Source organism: Acomys minous, assembly GCF_964271855.1.
Source record: "Acomys minous genome assembly, chromosome: 2".
Lineage (NCBI taxonomy): Eukaryota > Metazoa > Chordata > Mammalia > Rodentia > Muridae > Acomys > Acomys minous.
Window position 1 is genome coordinate 13,963,177 of NC_140484.1, and position 22,910 is coordinate 13,986,086.

Sequence of the window (22,910 nt, forward strand, 5' to 3'; positions counted from 1 at the left end):
GACAGCAAACTAGCAGGCACATTAATGAACCATGTCTCCTTTGCAAGCATAGGTACCTTCTGGAAGGAACTGGATATCATTGGCTTAGCCCAACACCCACCCAGGAAGAGCTCTGTATTACAATGCCAGCAGGCCTGTGGGCCAGGACTTTTTAGGCAGGCCTGTCCTTTCTGACCAGATGGAGCAGGCATAGCAAAGACATCTCAAATTCTACAGCAAAAGGAAAATGTGGATTTTTAACAGGCTTGAGTCACCAACTTCATTCACCCCGCAACTTTTTAAACAAACAGTAAACATGAGCAAATCAAATGGGAGAAAAATATAAGTGCATGCTGCATGCATGCTGATGCGCATGTGCTTTGAGTCAAATAGCTCTATTAATATCTTATGCTCAGACACGGCAAATTCGAAGAGCAAAATGTGTGTGTGTGTGTGTGTGTGTGTGTGTGTGTGTGTGTGTGTGTGTGTGTGTACCTGCCTGTCTGTCTTCATGTATGGTGTGTGTGGAGGCCGGAGGTCAATGCTGGGTGTCCCTTAGGAGCTGTCCACTATTTCTAGACAGTGTGTGTCACTCTCCTGGGACCTGGGGCCACTGATTTGGCTTAGCTAGCTAGCCAGGGAGCCCACGGGTCCTGCTGTGTTTCACTCCTCAGTGTCAGGATCACAAACACATGTACTAGGTTTAGCTTCTGGGAGCTGGGGATTGGGTCCTCGTCCTCTGGCAGCAAGCATTTCAGCAACTGAGCTATCTCTGAAGCTCTATTCTGAGCTTTTTGAAGTCAGGGTTTTACTCTGTAGCTATTCTGGCATCAAACTCACTATGTAGCCCAGGCTGTTCTTGAACATGTAGCAATCTGAGTACTGTAGCCTTCTAAACACGGATTTTAACGGCTTGGACCACCGTACCTGTCTGACAGTAGGCTTAAAGGAACATTAATTTCCTTCTCAGATAAGCATTGTCTCCTTCAAGCATCAGCATTCTAGAATTTGACTGAACCTGAACTGTATGTAAACTTTATCAGCCAGATTAAAACATACAAGCTTCACCGGGAAAAGCAGCACAGGAAAGCTGCACTTCCCACACAGATGCCCGCAGTCTATCTTTCCTTGAGACAGGGTCTTGCTATATATACCGTTCATGGTGGTCCTAAATTCTCAACTCTCCTGCCTTAGACTCCTGTGTGTAGGATTTGATGTGCGCACCACACAACAAGCTCAATTAAGGTGAAGCTATTTTAATTAAGGAAAGATTAAAGTTTTCTTTTTAGTGGCCAAGCTGTTGGGCATGGCCATGCCCTCCTGTGGGGAGGTAACCAGCCGCTGGTTAGGAATATGTATGGTACTAATTCCAAAATAAAGCAAGACCCTGGGAGCAGCAGGGCCATCTGCCTGAGGAGGACAGAAATACACAGCCAGCTCACAGTGAGAAAGGGCCCCCACATCAGGAGTGCAGACCTTTCCTAGACTTGGGTTCCGAGGCCCTGAGGCCTCTGCAAACTCCACATCTCCTAACATTGCGGAAGATGAAGTAAGACTCAGGGCAGACCTGAGCGGTCCAGGCCAGTGCAGGTGGGCTGGGTGGTAGCCGCCAGCCAGTCACCATAGCAACTCTCTCTGGCACCCAGTTCCTTTCCAGCCCCCTGTAGCCCATGTGCTCCTGGATGGCTTCCTCTTAGTCAGCAACCTTAGAGGTTTTAGGGTTGGCAGGAAACTGGGAAGAGCACTATGGAAATGGAGCGCGCAGCCCTGGTGGCCAGGGGTCCTCGGTGTGGAGGCTATTGATCGACTGATCAGGGTTATGAAAAGGAAGCATGCACAATTACCTGGAGAGCCCGCTGCTAACACCTCTGTCCTGCTGACAACAAAGGTACGAGACAGGGACAAAGGAACTGAAAAATGGAGAAAGACAGAGTGAGACTGCATCGAAGGCAGAAAGAGCTTCACACCCGAGGGACTGGAAGGACACGGTCTCACTAACATGAGCATTCCACCCCGGAAGTGCCACGGCCCACGTGCTGTTATATAAAAGAAAGGGACACAAACAACTTTCCTGAAATACCAGAGCGGGGAGCATGCCACCAGGAAGAATATCATTCTTGTGCTCTTTTCTGAAATATTCTTGAGCCCCCAATACCCAACTGGGGTCCACACCTCCAAATTAAGCTGTTCTCAAGGTCCAAGTCACAAGTGGCCATGTACACCTGGAGGCTCAGCTGGTAGGGGTTCTAAGAATAGCCTAAGCCAACGCCAGGGCTCACTCACCACAAGTTAGCAAGCCCTTAGTTACCCAACTCTCTGGTATTCTTGGTTTCATAACTTTGGCCTGATATTTTGAATTGCTTGGGATGACTGCAGATTTCAAAACAGAGGCAAATGTGCAGGATGATAAGCTCAGACCGCCTGAGAGCGGCAGGCGAGGGTTAGCCTCGTCACCGCACACTAACCACACTACAGGGAAAACCCCGAGGTCATGCCTTCCCACACGTCCCAAGGACTGTAGGCTTCATTTCACTACCCTGCTTCGAGGCAAGGTCTCAACATACAGCTCTGGCTGGCCTGGGACTTGGTATGGTCAGACTGGCCTTAAACTAACAGCAATCCTTCTGCCTCTGTGTCCCTAGTGGACAGCTCACTTTCCATTTCTTTTACATGCAGGGAGGACAGAGGGCAACTTGTGGGAGTCAGGTCTCTCTTTCTACCGTGTGAATCTCAGGAATTACACTCAGGTCGCCAGGCTTGGCGGAAGCACCATTACCTGCCAAGGCCATTTCTCCAGCCCCACAACGAACTGAGACAGACACAGGCAGGTCTTACCGTGGCAAAACTGTCCTGACTGTGCATCTTCGTGTACAGTCACATTGTAATATCACAGAGCCCAGGCCCTAGTCAGTCTTTGAAATGGACGAGGTGAGCTTCCTGGTTTCTGTTGTTGTTTTTGCTTGGTCCTATAGTCTAGGCCTCACTACGATAGCTCAGGCTAGCCTTAAACCCCTGGTCCTCCCACCTCTTTGCCAAGGGCTGGCACTAGCGGTGTGGCCATTGTTCCAAGCCTTTTTGCTGTCTTTTTAAATGGGATTTTCCTTATGCTATGATTCAATGTGTGCTGGGCTAGCGTTTAGGTCTAAACAACCAGTAACTGGCTAAAATGTATGGCTCTCATTTCTTTTCAGAGCTGCCTTATGGACGAGGGCCAGTTAACCCAGGCTAATTTGGGGCCCATAGTCCCAGAACAGTCCTAACACTAATGCCTTTCTGTGATGCAGTATTTCTTCTTGAGGTTCTGTGTTTGTTGTTTACTTTTTAAGACAAGGTCTTGCTATGTAGACTGGCTAGTTAACAGCCCACGGAGTAGACTACACTGACCCTGAACTTGCACCAGTTCTCCTGCTGCTATCTTCTGGGACTCATCATCCTTTAAGGGTCATAACACACTGTATACACAGCACCTCACTCAGCCTTCTCTCTATGTCACACAACCTGCATCTCGAGCTGTGACTAGGTCTTTCCATGCCCAGTTACAAAGTTCCCAGCTCCAGTGTCACCAAGCAGTGGAAATGGAGATCACTTTCATGTTTACAGCAAAGACCTACTAGGAGGGTCACACAGACCCACATACATACTTGGTGACAATGGTGGCAGTGTACCCTTAGGGCTACAAAACCTGCACAGGAGAGTGAGGAATCTTGACAGTTCACTGGCTTTCTACTGGTAACATCCTTATGCCTGTCACATTGTTGGGTGGGACAGTAAGACAAATGTCACAAAGACAAACTTACCTGAAGGTGCCCATCTCTGTTAAGACATTTTCAATTTGACAACCTTCCTTTAAGATGGACTAGGGTTTTAGCTTTGGCCTTTGTAAAGGTTTCCCTGTACAGACTGTCCTTTTATTTCTTGGCCACAAGGTGGCAGTACAGCACCTCTGGTTACCTGCCTGACCTGCTCCTAGAGAGGCAAGCAATGGAGTGTCTAGATTCAGAGTGTTGGGTGCCACCCCCCCTCTGGCTGGGACAGGTGGTTCTTGCAGGCACCCCAGAATCTCAGGGAACTTGCTCAATCCCCATGGCACACCCACCCCGCAAACAGCCAGCTCTCTAGATAAACAATAGCAAACAAACATCTTCATCCTCAAGAAGATGCAATGTGAACCCCCCAGGAGAGCCACTATGTCTGCCTCAGACTCTGAATGGAGATCAGGTGACACTTCCCATGACAGGCAGGAGCACGACAGACACAGTACTTCGGCAAGTTCTAAACTTCTAGGAAGCGCTAAAGCTAACCAGCAACTTAGCAGAACTGAGCGTGCTGTGCATACCCACCAGAACACACGGAGCTTTCACAGGTGCCCCAACAGGAAACCTAAGCGCCAGCTTCCCCTGGGTCTACAATCACCATGGAAACACACTTCTGGTATGTCTATGAGGGTACTTCCGGGAGGGTGTAACTGAGTGGTGACAACATACACTCTGCAGTACGGGGACACCACCCACAGGCTGCGGTCCTGGACTGGACAGCGAAGAGTGAGCTCAGTGCCAGCATTCATCTCTTCCTGCTTCCTGCGAACCCAGCATCCCCAGCGGCCTCATGGCCCTGCCACCATAGCCTAAGGCGGGCTTAGTGCACTGCTGTGTTCACAGGAGGGAACAGCGAGCACACGGCAGGGAGGGCGATGCCGCATGACCACGGGCAACACAGGACTGCGGCAGCACAGCATCGGGCAGGGGAAGCCAACCTCGACCCACTACATCCTGTGCCCATTTCCACATATAAAGTTCAAGAATGGGGGGGGGGCACCTCTGGGGGACAGTGATTCAGAGGAGGGCGAGAGGGCTCACTACAGTCCTTAACATTCTGTCTCTCCTGGTTTGCACAGCTGTGTTCAGTATGGAAGGTGTACACTTGAGACGTGCACAGGCGTCAATGAGAAGCTAAGCATGCTGGGCACAGGAGACCTGACGGGAGGAAGGCTGCCTCTTCCTGAAGCAGGGCCCTGTGCTAAGAGGCAGGAGCCACTCACCTGGAGAGGCTGTGAGGGCCATCACACCGTAGTATGAAAAAGCACTTGCTTCAAACTTCATTCCTTCCTTCCCGGCTTCCACTTCCACCTTGCCCTGTGGGAAGAGAAGCGGGAGGGAGACTCAGTTTGAACTGACACAAAGCTCGTCCTTCTTGGGTTTGTCTCTCCAGTGACCCCAAGAAAGACAAGCTTTGGGAAATAAAGGAGCAGGCATATTCATCTCAACTGGAGACCTGGAGTGGACTGGGCATGTGGAAGAGGCATGCAACTCTTTCCTCAGTAATAAAAAGAATTGGTGAGACAATGCTGAGGAAGCTCTCAGTGAAGGCTGCCCCGGGAGGAGCCGAGAAGCAGCAGGCTCAAGGGTCAGCATGCTCAGGGTCCATGGAACAGAGGGGAGTGAACTGGCTCCAGGGACCTGTCCTCGTCTCCAAGCCAGTGTCCTGGGTGTCTGAGCAGACGCTGCTGAGGGGAAGCAGCCCTGCAAAGTCTTCCACCACAGCAAACTCCTCAGAGCCCCTGCTCTGCTCCCTGCTCTAGCATGCCTGAGACTGCTCACCACCACCACCACCCCCATGCCCGCAGCCTTAGGGGCAACCACCAGCCTTCAGAGTGTGTGCCTAGCAGCCTGCTCCTGGCTACTGAAATAGTTCCTGGTGCAGGGTCAGTGCAGCAGTGTTCACATCACCCATCTTGCCTCTCCCAGAACATCCCGCGCAAAGCGCAAACCAGTCAACTACCCCTTGCTGAAAAGGAACCATTAAAACAGGCGTGGTAGCACATTCCTGCAATCCCAAGCCTTGGGAAGTAGAGGCAAGAGGATCAGAAACCCACGACCTGCCTGGAAAACATGAGACTGTCAAGAGACAGGAAGGAAGGCAGAGGAGAAAGGGCAGGAGAGAAGGCTGACGTTGCACCGGGCTTTATAAGTCACTAATGCTCAGAGACTAGGAAGCAGAGGCAGCTGGTCCCTCTCACGTATCGGAAAGGCAGGTGATCGGAGACCAGCTCTCAGCACCTGCCTCCTGGTAATGTGAATTCTGGTAGAACACCTCTACTCTACACTACAGTCCTTTTACATGTCACATTTTCAAAAAACATCTGTGCCTCCCTCTCCTCTCCCTCCCTTTTTTAAATGAATGTTTTATTTGTTTTTTTATTTTCAAGACAGGATTTCTCTGTCGAGCCATGGCTGTCCTGGAACTCTCTCTGCAGTCCAGGCTGAAGGTTTACCTGCCTCTGCCTCCCAAGCGCTGGGATTACCTGTTTCCTCTCTTTAGGCACAGGAAATACTAGCTAGACTGATCCCAATAAACTCTTGTTATAAGAAAGGCACTTGAAATGCCATCATTTTCATATGTGTGGTGCTCTTAGCTCTAACCCTGCCCCCTGTGCATGCCAGCCATGTGCTCCACTGCTCGGCTGCACCCCAGCTCTAAACCAGGCAAGTGCTCCACCGCTTGGCTGCACCCCAGCTCTAAATCCATAATTTATAAGCCACCTACAAAAGAGCAAGAGCTAAAGCTTCCTAGTCCTGTAGCCAGGCCCTACAATGAAGTGCAGGAGCCCCCCAAGGAGTAGCCAGGCCCTATATGGAGGTGCAGGAGCCCCCTCCAAGGAGTAGCCAGGCCCTATATGGAGGTGCAGGAGCCCCCCAAGGAATAGCCAGGCCCTACAATGAAGTGCAGGAGCCCCCTCCAAGGAGTAGCCAGGCCCTACAAGGAAGTGCAGGAGTCCCCCAAGGAGTAGCCAGGCCCTACAAGGAAGTGCAGGAGCCCCCCAAGGAGTAGCCAGGCCCTACAAGGAGGTGCAGGAGCCCCCCAAGGAGTAGCCAGGCCCTACAAGGAAGTGCAGGAGCCCCCCAAGGAGTAGCCAGGCCCTACAAGGAGGTGCAGGAGTCCCCCAAGGAGTAGCCAGGCCCTACAAGGAGGTGCAGGAGCTCCCCAAGGAGTAGCCAGGCCCTACAAGAAAGTGCAGGAGCCCCCTCCAAGGAGTAGCCAGGCCCTACAAGGAAGTGCAGGAGCCCCCTCCAAGGAGTAGCCTGGCCCTACAAGGAGGTGCAGGAGCCCCCCCAAGGAGTAGCCAGGCCCTACAAGGAAGTGCAGGAGCCCCCCAAGGAGTAGCCAGGCCCTACAAGGAGGTGCAGGAGCCCCCCAAGGAGTAGCCAGGCCCTACAAGAAGTGCAGGAGCTCCCCCCAATGAGTAGCCAGGCCCTACAAGGAGGTGCAGGAGCCCCCAAGGAGTAGCCAGGCCCTACAAGGAGGTGCAGGAGTCCCCCAAGGAGTAGCCAGGCCCTACAAGAAGTGCAGGAGCCCCCCCCAATGAGTAGCCAGGCCCTACAAGGAGGTGCAGGAGTCCCCCCCCAAGGAGTAGCCAGGCCCTACAAGGAGGTGCAGGAGTCCCCCATGCAGGAGCCCCCCAATGAGTAGCCAGGCCCTACAAGGAGGTGCAGGAGCCCCCCAAGGAGTAGCCAGGCCCTACAAGGAGGTGCAGGAGCCCCTCCCCCATTACACTGGGTGGAAGGCAGCACAGAAAACTAGCGGCGGAATGCTTCATACAAACATGACACGAAAGCAAGAACTTATGGAGTTATAGCCAGGCATGGTAGCACACGCCAGCAAAGCCTAGTGCTCAAGAGGCAGAGGTGGGAAGATTGCTACATGTTTAAGGCCAGTTTGGTCTACACAGCCGAAGTTCCAGGCCAACCTGGGCTACAGAGTGAGGAGGCCTATGTTAAAAAAAAAGAAAAACGTTCCCCAAACTGGAGGCTGAGAAGACGGCTTGGGTGGTAAAATGCCTGTCAAACAGGCGTGAGGACCCACACATCTCCAGCATCCATGTAAGAGACAGTGTTGACCACACCTGAACCCTAGCACTTGGCGGGGATTGATACAGGGAATCTTTGAAGCTCACTGGCCAGTCATTTTAGCCAATCGATGAGCTCTGGGTTCAGTGAGAGATCCTGTCTCAAAAGATATGGTGGAAAACAGCAATGGAAAATACCTCCGGCTTCCGCAGGCACCAGCATGCATGTGAGTGTGCACACACCACACCCATACACAGGCAAGGAAGCAAACAAAACGAACATAAGGAGTTCCAAGAGACCATTTACTTCCTGTTCTAGCATCTGCAGGAAGTCTAAGGATGGGCAGGATCTGGCTGACCTATTGGTATGAAGGACAGTCTAAGGCAGGTGACAGCACACAGGCTTCCAGGCCTGCACAGACGGCCAAGACCACAGAGCTCCTAGGACAATGGCTAAGGGCAGCTTTTGCCGAGGACATGTGTGGGAAGATGGGATCTACAGCCCAGGTTAGTGTGGCCGTGCTGAGGGGAGCCACGGGGAGGGAGCTACAGCCCAGGTTAGTGTGGCCGTGCTGAGGGAAGCTGTCAGGATGGAAAATGGGAGAGAGAAGGAAGGAAGAAGTAATTCCAACAGAAGTGTGTGCCTCAGTGCCTCAAAGATGGTTATTGAGGACAATTTCTAGTCAGGACCAGGTCTTCTGCAGAGGGTCCAGTGGTTGACGAAAAGGAAGGCTCACAAAAAAGGCTCTAGCTGAGGGTGAAGATCCAGGGTCCTGGGAAGGGCAGCAATGGAAAGAAATGAGAGACAAAGACCAGCCTGCTCATCTTTGACTGACAGGACAAGGAGAGCCAGAAACCAAAAGGGGCTGACAGAAAAAGTCTCACCAAAGAAACGAGGCGAGGGAAGTTTCCTGGCACAGGGCAGTTGGCAGGGACAGCCACCAAAGGGACGTGATGGGAGCACAGGGTTCTGACGGGGAGCTGCTAGGCCAGCAAGATCTTTTCTACTCAGAAGTCAGGCATCAGGAGGAGCAGCTGAGGGAAGGCCTCCCATGACCTAGGGCACATTTCAAAGTTGGTGTGGAAATGAAGCGGACAGAACAGAGTGCTGGGCACAGTCGTTGCCAGGGGAGGGCTCTTTGAGGGGTGGGCCCTTCAAAGAGGGAAGAGAAGGAAGCAGTTGAAGGAACTGCAACAACATTTAGAGGAGGTAAAGGTGGAAACGCCCAGTGGCACAGGAGCCATGGCATTCTCACCCCGAAGAACCTTGGTGTGCACAGGGCTAACACGCACTGCTTTCAGAGACGGCTGCACCATGCCTTTCTATCTGCTCAACTGTGCAGTCAACCCACAGCCTTGCAGTGACTTCTTCCTGCAATGGACCCACACAGTCTGGGTGCTCTGTGTCTCTGCAAGTGGCTGTGAGTCCCCACTTTGTCATCAACCATTCCAATCAAAAGGCCACACAACAGTCTCCCTACCAGACCAGATTGTGAAAACAAGGTCAGGGCCAGGACTCTGCTGTGCTGGGTGCCTCACCCAGGAGCCTCAGAAGCCCAGGGTCCTAGTGGCTGATCCCAGCTCCCGTGCCAGGCACTCGGGGTTCATCAGTGTGAGGGGTGAACTGCATAGAATCGCCTTAGGTAACTTTGAGGACACGCAAGGGTTGGAGTATCTGGCTGTTTGTGAACAGCCCCAGAGCTGGAAATTGTTCTTTGGTTTCAAAGACTCCTATAAAGGCACAGGGGCCAGGTCTGCTGACTGACCAGCCAAAGATGGCTACAGCGAGATTCCACACCCACACTTGAGACTACAGCCATCCCTTGAGTCCTTCAGGGTAGGCACCAGATAGGGTAGGCTACCTACTCTCCTCTGGACACCGAGGAGGTGACTCAGCTGTCAGTCCACTGTGGACACACGGGGCTGCAGCGGCAGTAGATAACGAGCCACCACGTTTTTATTTCATTATCTCCTGTTGCCATCATTTCCAGAAAAGACCACATATTTTAACTGCTCCCTCCAATTCAGAAAATGTAGTTTCAAAATGCCAAACATGCCCTCAAACTGGACATGAAAACTCCGTGAAAACGTCCTGTAACCACCCTCCTCCTCCTCCTCCTCCTCCTCCTCCTCCTCCTCCCCTTTTCCTCCAACTGGTGACAGCATCACAGCTGCATCCAGGAGCCATTTAAAAATTACAGCAGATTAAAAAGGACAGTGGAAACCGGGGAGACAGGGCTCTGGGGGAGTCTGAAGGGCAGTGAGCACGATTAGAGATACAGTGCAAACACTGGAATTCTCAACAAACAAAAATAAATCAAAACGAAGGCGAGGCTGGCAAGGTGGCTCAGCAGGCAAAGGTGGCTGTGGCCAGCCTGAAGACGGGGAACAGACTCCTGCAGCCTGCCTTCCAGCCTCCACATGCATGCAGTGGCAGTTATGGCAAAAAATCAAAATAAAAAACTCCCTCAAAAAACTAGTATCCAGTATCCAAATTACAGAAAGTAACACATGAAAATAAAATCACCACTGAGGAGGGCTGGGCAGTCCGTTCCAGGCAGCAGTTTGGAGCACTTGCAGCTCTTGCAGAGGACCCTGGGGGTTTGGTTCCCAGCACCCACAAGGCAACTCACAGCCATCTGTAACCCCACTTCCAGGGCATCTGATGCCGTCCTCTGACCTCTAAGAGCACCAAGCGCACACACAGTGCACAGAAATACATGCAGGCAAAACACCCAACCACATAAAATAATAAAACAAATGACTAAAGGGTCCCTACAGTGCCAGTGTTCTGTGAGTTTCCATTTGCTAGAATTTAAAGCCACCCAGGCCGCCCTCCAGAGAGAGAAGCTTTTCTGACAGGCAATTTCAGGGATGCCCAGGAACATCTCTTCATTTGAGTGTCAGTAGTTTCCAAAAAGGTCATTTCAAATAACCTCACCAGCATGAGATTAGGGCCATCCCTACAGGGAAATGGCTTAGAATCAAGTAGGCATCTTCACATACAACTTTTCCATACAGAAAGGGTCTACATTATTGAGCTTACTTTTTAAATAGTCATACGCTTACTCTATAAAATTAAAACACACACACACACACACACACACACACACACACACACGGCGGGGGGGGGGGGGGGAGAACAGGACATGATGGACTACAGGCTTTCTCAGAGGAGCTGGGATGGTTTGTAAACTCACAGGCTGGAAGGGAGGCCTGCCCAAACATGGTGGCACACCACTATAATCTCAACTCAGGGGGCAGGGTAGGAAGACCACAGTTCAAAGCCGGCCAGGGCTACATATAGCAAGGCCCCCGCCTAAAAATAATTCTTTTGTTGTTATTTTGTTTTGTTTTTTGAGACTCGGTTTCTGTGTGCAGTCCTGGATATCCTCAATTCACTTTTGTAGACCAGGCTGGTCTCGAATTCAGAGACCTGCCTGCCTCTGCCTCCCAAGTGCTAGGATTAAAGGCGTGTGCCACCATGCCCGGCCTACAAATAATTCTTTTTTTTTTTTTTTTGGTTTGGTTTGGTTTTTCAAGACATGGTTTTTCAAGACAGGGTGTCTCTGTGTTAGCCTTGGCTGTCCTGGACTTGCTTTATAGACCAGGCTGGCCTCGAACTCACAGTGATCCACCTGCCTCTGCTGCCTGAGTGCTGGGATTAAAGGCATGCGCCACCACACCCAGCCTACAAATAATTCGTAATAACAGTTTTTTAAGGCTCTGGAAGGAGGCACGGCAGTGTAGCAAGGATGGCTTTCTGAGTAAGAACTCAGGCACAGAACGCCCCACTCTTCTGTATTAAATCCAAAGTATTAGCTGACTTCTTTCTCCTAAGTGGCCATGTGTGCAGGTAGGTCAGCTCCCATCTCTGGCTTCACAGTCAGATGGATGCTATCCGAGTCAGTATGGCCCAATAAGCCCTGTAGTAGACAGGCTTGTGGTTAATGTGGCCGCTTCACTCCCTGGCTGGTGCTTCCTGTGTTCGTGTCCGTTTCAGGTTGTGGTCACAAAGTCACCACTGGGGCTACCAGAAAGGAAGTAATGGGACGTAGCTCAGTTGGGAGAGTACTTGCCAGACATGTACAAAGCCCTGAGTTTCATCCTCTACTCAGAACATAGGAGGCATAGTAGTTCATGACCATACTGAAGTCTGTAACATGCTCAAGAGCAGCCCACCTGCATGATATCCTTTGAAAGACAAAAAGAGAGAAGGAAAGAGAAAATGGAAAGAAAGCAAGGGCACCCGGATGCCAGGAGCACAATTGTGGGGTCTTTCCTGACCATGCCGCTCAAAGCTGTCTGTCTGTTCTCTGCGTGGCTGCAGCACATGGACGCTCTGCGCTCGCAGCTCTCTATCTGCTGGCTGCACCTGGAAGCCCGAGACTCTGCAAGTTCATTTCATAAATAGATAACTTAAAAATTCGGTGGCCAAATATGAATTTAAACACATGTTCAATCATCTGGTTGACCCCTCTGCCTGGGCGCTTACAACTGCACTGATGTACCAAATGGCATGGCTCAAATCCTAGAGGTTAGGCACCAAGTGGGAGCATTTGACAAAGACACTGGGACGATTCAGGTGCACGTCAGGGTATCAGAAGCCCTGAGCAGGAGAGAAGGGAGGAGGGCGAACTTCCCAGAGACAGCTCAGGCGTGTCCACTGCAGGCCAACTAACAGCAGCGTGTACTGCATAGACATGCAGAATGGGTCAAATGCAGCCAAGAGCTCAGAGGGTAGAATTAAACACTAACCTGAAAAAGAGCAAAACTCACTTTAGAGCAAAAACGTCTTTTAAATCTGCATCTGAAGCTTTAAAAAGTATGAGTGGGACAGCTGAAAAGGAAAAGGCTTTTTAGGTATGTTACTTCTCAGGGGACCGACAATACTTCCTGCAAATAGCACTGTATAGACCACACTGATCTACTACATCTTGTCCTTTGGATGAGAAAAACCATGTCTAGCAGTTACGGTTACTGTGCAAAAAAAAAAATTAAAATTTTGTTCGATTGATTTATTCTCTGTATATGGGCATTTTGCCTGTATGTATACCATGTGCATGCCCACAGAGGCCAGAAGAGGCCACTGGTCCCCTAGAACTGAGTTATGGGTACTGGTGAGCTGCCAGGTAGTGTTGGGAAGCAAACCTGAGTCTTCAGCATGAGCAATAAAGTACCTGCTGAGCCATCTCTCCAGCCTGACCTTGTCACATTGCTATATACGCTTTCCACTTCCTTACTAAATATGCTCCCTCATGTCACTAGCTCCAACTTGATCACCCAGTAGACACATGAGCAATTGCTCCTATTTTACAGTGGATTTGCTGTATGCTTTCATGGATAGTAATGAAAAACAGTGGTTTACATATGGTTATTATGTAAACTGTTAACTTAAGGACTATAGTCGGGGCTGGAGATAGAGCTCAGCGGTTAAGAGCACTGTCTGCTCTTTCAGAGGTCCTGAGTTCAATTCCCAGCAACCACATGGTGGCTTACAACCATCTGTAATGAGATCTGATGTCCTCTTCTGGCCTGCAGGCATACATGAAGACAGAACATTATATACATAATAAATAAATACATCTTTAAAAAACAATACAGTCTATTTGTAAGCACCTTTTCTGTCTACTATTTGTAGTTGTGGTTTGTTTTGCAGTGGTGGCGCGAGCCTTTAATCCCAGCACTCAGGAGGCAGAGACAAGTGGATCTCTGTGAGTCTGAGGCCAGCCTGGTCTACAAGTGAGTTCTAGAACAGTCAGGGCTGCACAGAGAAACCCTGCCTTGAAAAAACAAACAAACAAACAAACTACATTATTTATGTATTTATTTGGGGGGCGTGCCTGCCACAGTGCGCATGTGGAAAGCAGGGTCAGTTCTCTCCCCGACTCCATGTAGGTCTCAGGGATCCAAACTCACACCATCACGTTTCACCCACTGAGCCATCATGGTGGCCCTTACAGTTTGCTTTTCAAAATAGATTGTTGCTGTTGTTAGAAAGCTATTATCTTCTGACTTTTGTCATATGCAGACGTGAACAAAAACACAATGTGAAAACACACAGAGGCTAGCAGGGAAGGGGAGAGGGGGTTCCCTGAGTGGGACGGGCCGAAGCATACCACCCACGTGCACGAGCGCAAGCGAGGCCTGTTAATCTCTGCAAACAACATGAGCTGATGAGCTATCATTGAAGGGGAGAGAGAGAGAGAGAGAGAGAGAGAGAGAGAGGGAGAGAGAGAGAGAGAGAGAGAGAGAGAGAGAGAGAGAGACAGAGAGAGACAGAGAGAGAGAGAGACAGAGACAGAGACAGAGACACAGAGAGAGAGAGACAGAGAGAGAGAGAATATGCCAGAAAGCATGTGGACCTGGGTTTGAAACCCCAAACTCACAAAAAGCAGGTGCAGCTGTACACATCTGTAACCCCAGCAAGATGTGGGGCAGTGAGGGTAGAGCAGTGAACCCCCAGAGCTCTATGGATAAGTCTCTGTGAAAGAACAAGGGGTTTTTTTCTTCTATACAAATGAGAATATATCATATTCATTGCTCTTTTCAATTATGAATTATCTCAAGTGTATACATTAGAGTATATAATGTTACTTCAGGTTGGGAACCAAGAGCTTAATTATATATTTTTAAAGACTTTTTCTTTTCCAAAGAGACAGGGTCTCACATAGATCAGGCTGGCCTCAAATTCAGAGTGTAGCTAAGGGTGACCTGGGACTTGTGATCCACCCGCCTCTCCTTCCTCACTGGGGGACTATGGGTGTACACCACCACACTCAGGCTGTTCTGGGGATCACACCCAGGGCAGCACTCTACCAATGGGGTACGCCCCCCAGCAACCACTGTGTAGTAGTTTTTCACCATGATCTACCTAGGTATTTTATGACACTTGTCTTTTTATATTTCCTAGGACACAGTAAGTCACCCATGTGGGTGGTTTGGGTCTGTATTCCCAGTACGTGGGTGGGAAAGGCAGGAGGCTCAGGAGTTCAAGGTTATCCTTACCTACATAGCAAGTATGAGGTCGGCTTGACGATACCCTGCCTCAGAAAAGCAAGATTAACCGTCCAAAAAGTATATTCCTCTGGTTTTAATGTTTGACCATATAAAGCTTAATTTTTATCTTTCTGGTTGGTTGTATAATTTTAAATTATTGTCTAATTATTCTTGGTATGCTGGTGGAAAAACACTGCTGTCCTAACTATGTGCTTTGGGGCACAGCAGGTAAAGGCACCTGCTGTAACACCCAAGGACTATAGTTGGATCCTGGAACCAACATAGTTGACCTCTGACCTCTACATGCTGCTCACCATGGTACATGCACACGTATCTGCAGTGTGCTGACCTGGACTCACTTTGTAGACCAGGCTGGCCTTGACCTCACAGAGCTCTCTACCTGCCTCTGCCTTCTGAGTGCTGGGATTACAGGTGTGCATCATGACGCCAGAGTGGTGGTAGTGTTCTTTAAGCTTTGTACCTCCTTAGTTTTTTTTAGATAAGGCCTCTCTTCGGTCTGTGGCTCACAGATTAGGCTGAGCTGCCTGGCCAGAGAGCCCCAGGGAGCCACCTGGTGTGCGGCCAGTGCTGGGCTCACACAGCAGCACCATGCTCAGCTCTGAACATGGCTTCTGGGGAGGAACTCAGGCCAGTAAGCACTTTACCAGCTGAGCTACTGCCCCTGCCACAGTTCTACGTTCAGATACACGTTTCTTGAAAACATGTGGAGTCAATACCGATTTCATTATGATTTATCATGCTTTTATTATCTCATTAAAATCCATTAACATATTTTAAAAATTGAAAATTTATTTTATTGGTATATTTTATCAATTTATATTTTATTACATAAGTGACAAAAATATTCTTTTAATTAGGTTCACTTAAACCATTACTCTGAATAAGCTGAACCTTATTTATTTTTTGTTTTTGTTTTTGTTTTTGAAGACAGGGTTTCTCTTTGTAGCCTTGGCTGTCCTGGATTCCCTCGTTGACCAGGCTGGCCTCGAACTCACAGAGATCTGCCTGTCTCTGTCTCCTAGAGTGCACGGATTAAAGGTGTGCGCCACCACACTCGGCCGGCTGAACTTTGTTTAATATGGGACTTAAACTAAAAACTTTAAGTGATGGGCAGAGAGACAGCCCAGTTGACAGAGTGCTTGCCCAGCATGCGCAAAACCCTGGGTTTGGTCCGAGCACCATGCAAACCATGTGTAATGGAACACACATGTAATCACAGGACGGAGGATGTAAAGGTGGAAGCATCAGAAGATCAGAACCAGGTCTGGCAGATGCTTCAGAGGTTGAGCACTTGTTGCCCAGCCATGAAGACAGTTTGGATCCCCAGAAACCCACATCAATGCCACTGCATGTGGCAGCCCACCTCTGACTCCAGTCTCAGAAGGGAGAGTGAGCCAGCTGGCCAACAAGACTAGCCATGCAAGTGAGCCCTGGTCTGAGTGAGATCTGCCTCAGTGAACAAGGCAGAAGAGCACTAGAAGACGATTCCCAAAATGAATCTTGGGCCTTCATGAGTACGTGAATGTATGTATGTGAACGTATGTATGTGTACCTGTGCCACATACATGAAAAATATGTGTATACCATACACATGTAAAAAAGAAAAACAGTCAAGGTCACAGCCAGCCTAGGCTACACAAGAACCTGTTGCAAATACTCATATTAAAATTATGTGCTTCTACATCTATTTCTCGTTTCCAAATCAATTACTTAGGGAGTTTTTCTGGAGTTGCAAAAGAAAGTATCTCCCTGAACCCAGGGAAGCAGAAAGGGTCAGCACTGTTGCTATCCTCTGCTGCAGACATGCTCTATCCCCTGAAATAAAGAACATGCTCTGTTCCCTGAAACACAGAGACATGCTCTATCCCCTGAAACACAGAGACACGCTCTATCTCCTGAAACAGAGACATACATGCTTTATCCCCTGAAATGAAAGACATGATTTATCACCTGAAATGAAAGACATGCTCTATCTGCTGAACCACAGAGACATGCGCTATGCACTGAAACACAGAGACACATTCTATCACCTGAAACAGAGACATACATGCTCTATCACCTGAAACACAGAGACATACATGCTCTATCCCCTGAAACACAGAGACATGCTCTATCCCCTGAAACGCAGGTACATGCTCTATCACCTGAAATAGAGACATACATGCTCTATCACCTGAAACAGAGACATACATGCTCTATCACCTGAATGCAGGTACATGCTCTATCACCTGAAACAGAGACAGACATGCTCTATCACCTGAAATGTAAGGACATGTTTTATAACCTGAAATGCAGAGACATGCTCTATCACCTGAAACGCAGAGACATGCTCTATCACCTGAAATGCAAGGACATGTTTTATAACCTGAAATGCAGAGACATGCTCTATCACAGGAAATGCAGGGACATGTTCTATCACCTGGCATGGATTATGCTGGGGTGGCAGTATTTGAGGGTGGAATGCACCTGGCAAAAGATGACAGCTTTGCCAGACTGATCGAAGGTGGCATGGTATTTTGTCCTGTTATTTATTTTCTGGTACCTTGGAAATTTAGCTAGTTTGCAAGAACATGGGTTTTGCCAAAGTCTGCAACTTAAATACACCAAGACCTATTCATCAACCTCACATACTACCTAAGAACCCCATCAGCTCAACAAACAAGTCGCAGCATCTAACACGCAAAGGCGTCAGACACAGGCAGACATGTACCAGTGACCTAGTGGACATGCACTGAGCGGCTCCCTAGAAACCAAGGGCGGTTACAACCTCCATATCCCCTAGCTCTTTTATTCATCTGTTTGTTTGAGACAGGGCCTTCCGTACCCCAGGTTAGCCTTCAGCTTGCTATGTAGTTCAGGATAACCTTTATCCTCCTGATCCTCCTTGCCTCACCTCCTTGCTGCTGAGATCATGTCAACACGCCTGGTTTATGGACTGCTGGGGATTGAATTTAGGATCTTATATCAACTGAGCCACGCCCCCAGCTTCTCCATAAAGCTTTTGAAAGATTTATTTCTCTTTACGTGTGTGTTTTGTCCGCATGTATGCATGTGCACTTCATGATGCACATGACTGAAGATTTCAGAAGGCATTGGGCCTCTTGTAATCCCCAGGACCTGGAATTATAAATGTCTGTGAGCTGCCATGTGAGTGACGGGAACTGACCCCAGGTCCTCCACAAAATCAGCAAGTGTCCTCAGCCACTGAGCCACCTCTCCAGCCCCTAAACTCCTATAAAGCATACTCTAATAGTTCACGGTCTAGGGCTCAGGAGATGACTCACTATGTAAGGGCCCTGTTGCATAGTCAGATGACCTTGAACTCATGTAGAAGTGGAGGAGAAAACTGACTCCACAAACTTATTCTTGACTCCACACATGCTCCCTTCCCCTCATCATTAACACAGATACAGACAATACTTTTTAAAGAACCAACACAAACTCATAAAATTTTTGAAAAGTCTTTAAAAATAGTCATTGGCTCTGGAGAGATGGCTCAGTGGTTAAGGGCAGGCACTGCTTTGGCCGAGGGTCTGACGTCAGTTCCCAGAGCCCACACCAGGCGACTCCCAGCCACCTGCACCTCTAGCTCCTGGAGATTCAACTCCCTCCGCAGCTAAGAGCACTGGCTGCTGCTGCAGAGCATCTAGACTCAGTCCCCAGCACCCACACGGCAGCTCACAGCTCTGTAAGTCAGTTCCAGGGAATCCCATGGCCGTCTCCTGTGGGCACCAGGCGCACAGCAGTGCACAGACATACAGTGCAGGCGAAGCACTCATACACACAAAACAAAAAAGTCAATCTTTCAGACAGGTTTCTGAGACAGCCTGTGAGGAAGTGGGCTGTAAGGAGAAGTCCCAGGGGCTTCCAGACACCGGAAGAGCCTCCCATGGCCACACACCTGCCTGAGTTTCAGACACTTATAGAACAGGGCACAACTTTCCTCATGCACTGAGATAACTGGGGCCTTGCTGAACTCATTGACATTTTAGAGTCTGCTAGGACTAATTCTGCTTTTCTGATACCTCCAGTCTAGATCCATGAAGTAACCATGAACGACAAGGAGGCTTACACAGCTAGTATCCTTGTACCAAAAGAAGGCTCGACTTCCTGGAAAAGTGACTTGCTATGGAAGAGGTACAGAAGTCCACAACACTAGGGCTTAACTCAGGTGGCCAAGGGCAGGCCTGCTATATGCAACTGTGATGTCACAAGTCGCCCGCCACACTTGGGGTCTTATGTCCGGTCTGTGAGGAGGCCTTGGTCAATGCTTGCTACCACAGCTGCAGGAGCCATCATCATTACGGCAGTTCCTAGTCAAGCATGGCGTTACTGGGACAGTCACTAAGGTGCATTGATAACAACACAAGAGCGCCAAGGTGTGTCTTGGTCACTGTAAACGACCAAGTCATAATGAGGAACGGACAAAAGAAGAGACGATATAAAGAGAAGCCAAGGAACCCAAAACACTACATTTCAGATCCCACCAAGGACAGGAACAGGTACATCACCAGGGGCTCCAAAAGTCACTAACGGCATTCTTCACTTGGCTTGGCACAACAGCGAAGCGGGAAGCGCCTTTTAGTATTAGACATGAAGTGAGCGTGCTACCTCCTGCCTGAACTGTCACCCAGCCATGCAAGTGGAGATCAAGCACCCGCCCCTTATAAACAGCCATGTGTAAAGTTAAGGCAAGCCCAGTCGCCTACACCAAGCCTCTTCAGAGCAGACGGATGGGTGCTCGGTGAGGGTGGGCACAGAGGGCCTCCTGACCTGCAGAATGAGGATGAAGTAGTCTACGGGCTTATTCCGCTGGTAGAGGTAGCACTCGGGGGCTTTCTTGTTCTTCTCGTCATACTTCAGCTCCTGGATGACATTGGGGTGCTTTAGCAGCCTTAGGAGGATCTTCTCTGACATCTGGGATGGGCTAAATGCTTCTACTTCTATAGACACAAACACAACTTGACATTACACTTCAAAGAAGGGCAAAGGCCACGCTAGCAGTTGAGGTGCTCAGATCAGAAGAGTACTTGGCGACAGAGTGACACAACACAGGTGAACCAGACTTCCGTGTGGTGATCCACTGGGGTCAGATTACCTGGGAGAAATTACAACAGTGGAATATTCATGTCTGGTCCTTTTTAAGCCGTCATTGGCTTCCATCCCATAGAGTGCCCTATATTTCTGATTGACAGAAAGGATGACAAATCAGCAGCAGACCCCTCCGTGAGTGCCAGGACACTCCTCAACTCAAGCCACAACAGTCCGCCTATCAGCACCAGCCAATGGAGGAAGCCTCGGTTGGGGATGCATCGAGGGTAGGTTAGTACTGGGCGTAAACCCGGGCTCCACCCCTTGCTCTCCCACTCCACTCTCCTGAGGAATTCCAGGGACTACAGAGGGAGAGATCCAGAATAAAAGCAAGGCCGTGCACACTTCAGCATGCACTTCGACTTGCCAACCAAAAAGGAAATGGTGGTCGGCACCGACAGAGACAGTCACTTCATTTAAAATAACAGAACAATCAAAGCTGCTGACTCCTGGGCGCTACAGTAAATGTGGACCTCATGGTCTCTCAGAGGCAGAGGTTTAGGTGTGGTTCTTCCACAGTGAGCAACAACAGTATCAGAATAGGAAGATAATAATAGCAAAATATTTTTAACTTATTTTTAATTAGATGCTATATACAAAAGCTACAAATTCTGTATTCACTTCTGTGACTTTTTCATAGTAAGACAGTACATTTCAGGAAATTTGGAAAATACAGAAGAAAGAAAGAAAATAAAAATCAAGTGTAAGCTGACTGCTTAGATGGCCATTCAGAGCAATTTGGTGAGTATTTCTTTCCAGTGCTTTGCCTAGGCATGTGTGCCTGTGTAGTTGTGTATATGTGCACATACAGAACCACAGGTGTGGCCTTGGCATACACATACTCTGATATCCGGGGCAGGGCTGTGTGTCCTACTAAACAGGAAGTCATGGACACTTTCCCATGTCATTAATGTGAACAAGGAGCACATCCACATATCTCACAGTAGGTGACATCCTGCCACACGACGCTGCTGGCCTTTCAGGGCACTTGTATAAACACGTTGCATCTGGTTAAAAACTTACTGGCCCGTCTTGGAAACAGATGTCTTCTACAAGCCTCTGGGAGGTTCCAGATTTTACTCACACTTCCCCTGGCCAACAGAGCTCACCCTTCACTTTAGAGGGCCATTTGGGGATGTGAGAGGGTCAGTCAGTCTCTGAGGTCTTTCAGCCTTGACCACTTGGAAGCAGTCAGTGCTGGCCAGGCCGGTGGCTTTAATCATGTGAGCGGTTGCCTCTGGATGGGGCCCCAGTTAACAAGCTGACTTGAAGATACCACCAAGAAATCCAGGCCAAACTCGATAAATCTTTCATTTCATCAAAACCATGAAAGATAAGGATTTAATTCTGGATGTCTGCTTGTCTTCTTTGTGAGTCTTAGCAACTGCGTTACCACTGGTGTCCAACTGTTCTTCCAAGGCAAGCTGGAGAGAGAATTACTCAACTGTCCAATCAAACGAGGTGGCGCCTGGTCTGCACTGTCAGCCTACTCCGCCAGCTGGTTTGCCCGTGGGGCTTAGCGGGCAGTAAGATGGCCTGGACTACTGTACACATGCAGCGTGGCTAACATTCGTCCTTACCTTTCAGACCAATTTTAAGTTACTGGTCCACCCCTGGCAAATGTCTCAGAGGGTTCATGCCGACACTGAACACAGGAGAGGAGAGAATTTAAAGAGAACAAAACAAAACAGAACAAAAACAAAAACAAAACACAAAGTGGCATTACTTGTCACCCCATTTCCCAGCCTCCACCCCCAGCCCCCCAGTCAGCGTGGTGAGGAAGGCTCCAGGGCCTGCAGATCTCATACTGTGATAAGCACACTTGCCTGTTGCTAGGAAACGGTGCATGGCCAGGAGAAGCTGCGGTGATATTTTAACCTTCATCTCGCTGTCCGTCTGCTTAAAGGCAGAGAAATCTTGCTTTCTCTCACGGTGGGCCACTTTCTTTTTTGTTCTGTTATCGGCTGGGATGGGAATAAGGAAAGAGAAAACAAAATCAGCACTCTTTATTGATGAACGAGACAAACACATTGTTTTGAAAGGAGCTAGGATCCCTCCAGGGACCAGTGGACATCATGGAGATCTCACAGAACTGACACAGGCCCTCCTGGGTCTGCACTTGCTGTGGAACGCTCCTATGGGACGTGACACGACAAACCGCACAAGGAGATTCAGAACCACACAGCAGCAGACTGGCCCTGGCAATCGCGACCAAAGGGAAGAACGGCCACAGGCTACACCTGAGGGAACTTGTCCCCGCCTTGTCTCAGCCCCTCAGCCTCAGGTGAAAGAGAACACACACAAACAAGACTCCTCAAGAAACAGCAGCCTCACTGCTGGGATGCCCTGTCCATCCTCTGCTTCATTCCTGCCCCAGACTATGAGATGCCCAAGGTCAGGCAAACATGGGCGATCTGAGAGGAATGAGCCAGCCTTCTCTGGAAAAGGCCAGAAAGGAAATACCCAGGCTCCGGCTTTTGTTGCCGGCTCCAAGCTGCTTCTCTGCAAAAGCAGAGAATGCGTAAACAAATGAGCACAGCAACACTTTATGGAAAGTTCATCTTTTTGTTTAATTTCTACATGTCACAAAGTAATTACTCTTCTGTTGATAGTTTTCTCAGTTGTTAAAAATCATGAAAAGCCATTTGTGCCTGGTGGGCCATATGAAATCAGGTGGCAGACACTCTTGGGCACTGATTTGCCAACCCCTGATCTAGAAGGAATCTCCTACAAAGCCATTTTTCAGGATAAAGTGCTGATAAAGAAAAATCCAACGTGACAAGACCACATTGTGTATAATGGCATATACCTGTAATTCCAGCACTTAGCAGGCTAAGGAAGGAGAATTATGTGGTCCAAGCCAGCCTAGGCTACAGCAGGAAACTCTGTTTCAGCACCCCACTTTCCGCAAAAGAAAGCAGAAAAACAAAGGAGACAGCCCAGTTGCTTTCTGTGCCCCCAAGAGCCTGCATTGCCA

The 22,910-nt window shown here is 49.2% G+C and overlaps 1 protein-coding gene and 1 long non-coding RNA gene across 4 annotated transcripts in view; both read right to left on the reverse strand.

Moving 5' to 3' along the window:
• The window catches only part of CNNM2 (cyclin and CBS domain divalent metal cation transport mediator 2), a 126,506-nt gene that overhangs the window by 5,088 nt on the left and 98,508 nt on the right, over nucleotides 1-22,910 (reverse strand). Inside the window, exons 3-6 of one of the 3 annotated variants that reach the window (XM_084763166.1) lie at nucleotides 21,760-21,897; nucleotides 19,616-19,785; nucleotides 5,018-5,111; nucleotides 1,824-1,889 (exon numbers count right to left, since the gene is read on the reverse strand). In XM_084763166.1, coding sequence (XP_084619292.1) covers nucleotides 1,824-1,889; nucleotides 5,018-5,111; nucleotides 19,616-19,785; nucleotides 21,760-21,897 — 468 coding nt within the window. Of the gene's footprint in view, nucleotides 1-1,823; nucleotides 1,890-5,017; nucleotides 5,112-19,615; nucleotides 19,786-21,513; nucleotides 21,579-21,759; nucleotides 21,898-22,910 lie in introns of those variants that run through there. The other 2 variants (XM_084763167.1, XR_014775684.1) reach the window with 2 other exon arrangements.
• LOC311586998 lies at nucleotides 15,696-19,602 on the reverse strand. The gene is made up of 3 exons (XR_014775730.1): nucleotides 17,154-19,602; nucleotides 16,902-17,015; nucleotides 15,696-16,683 (listed from the first exon to the last, which is right to left on the reverse strand). It is a non-coding gene; the product is annotated as an uncharacterized lncRNA (long non-coding RNA).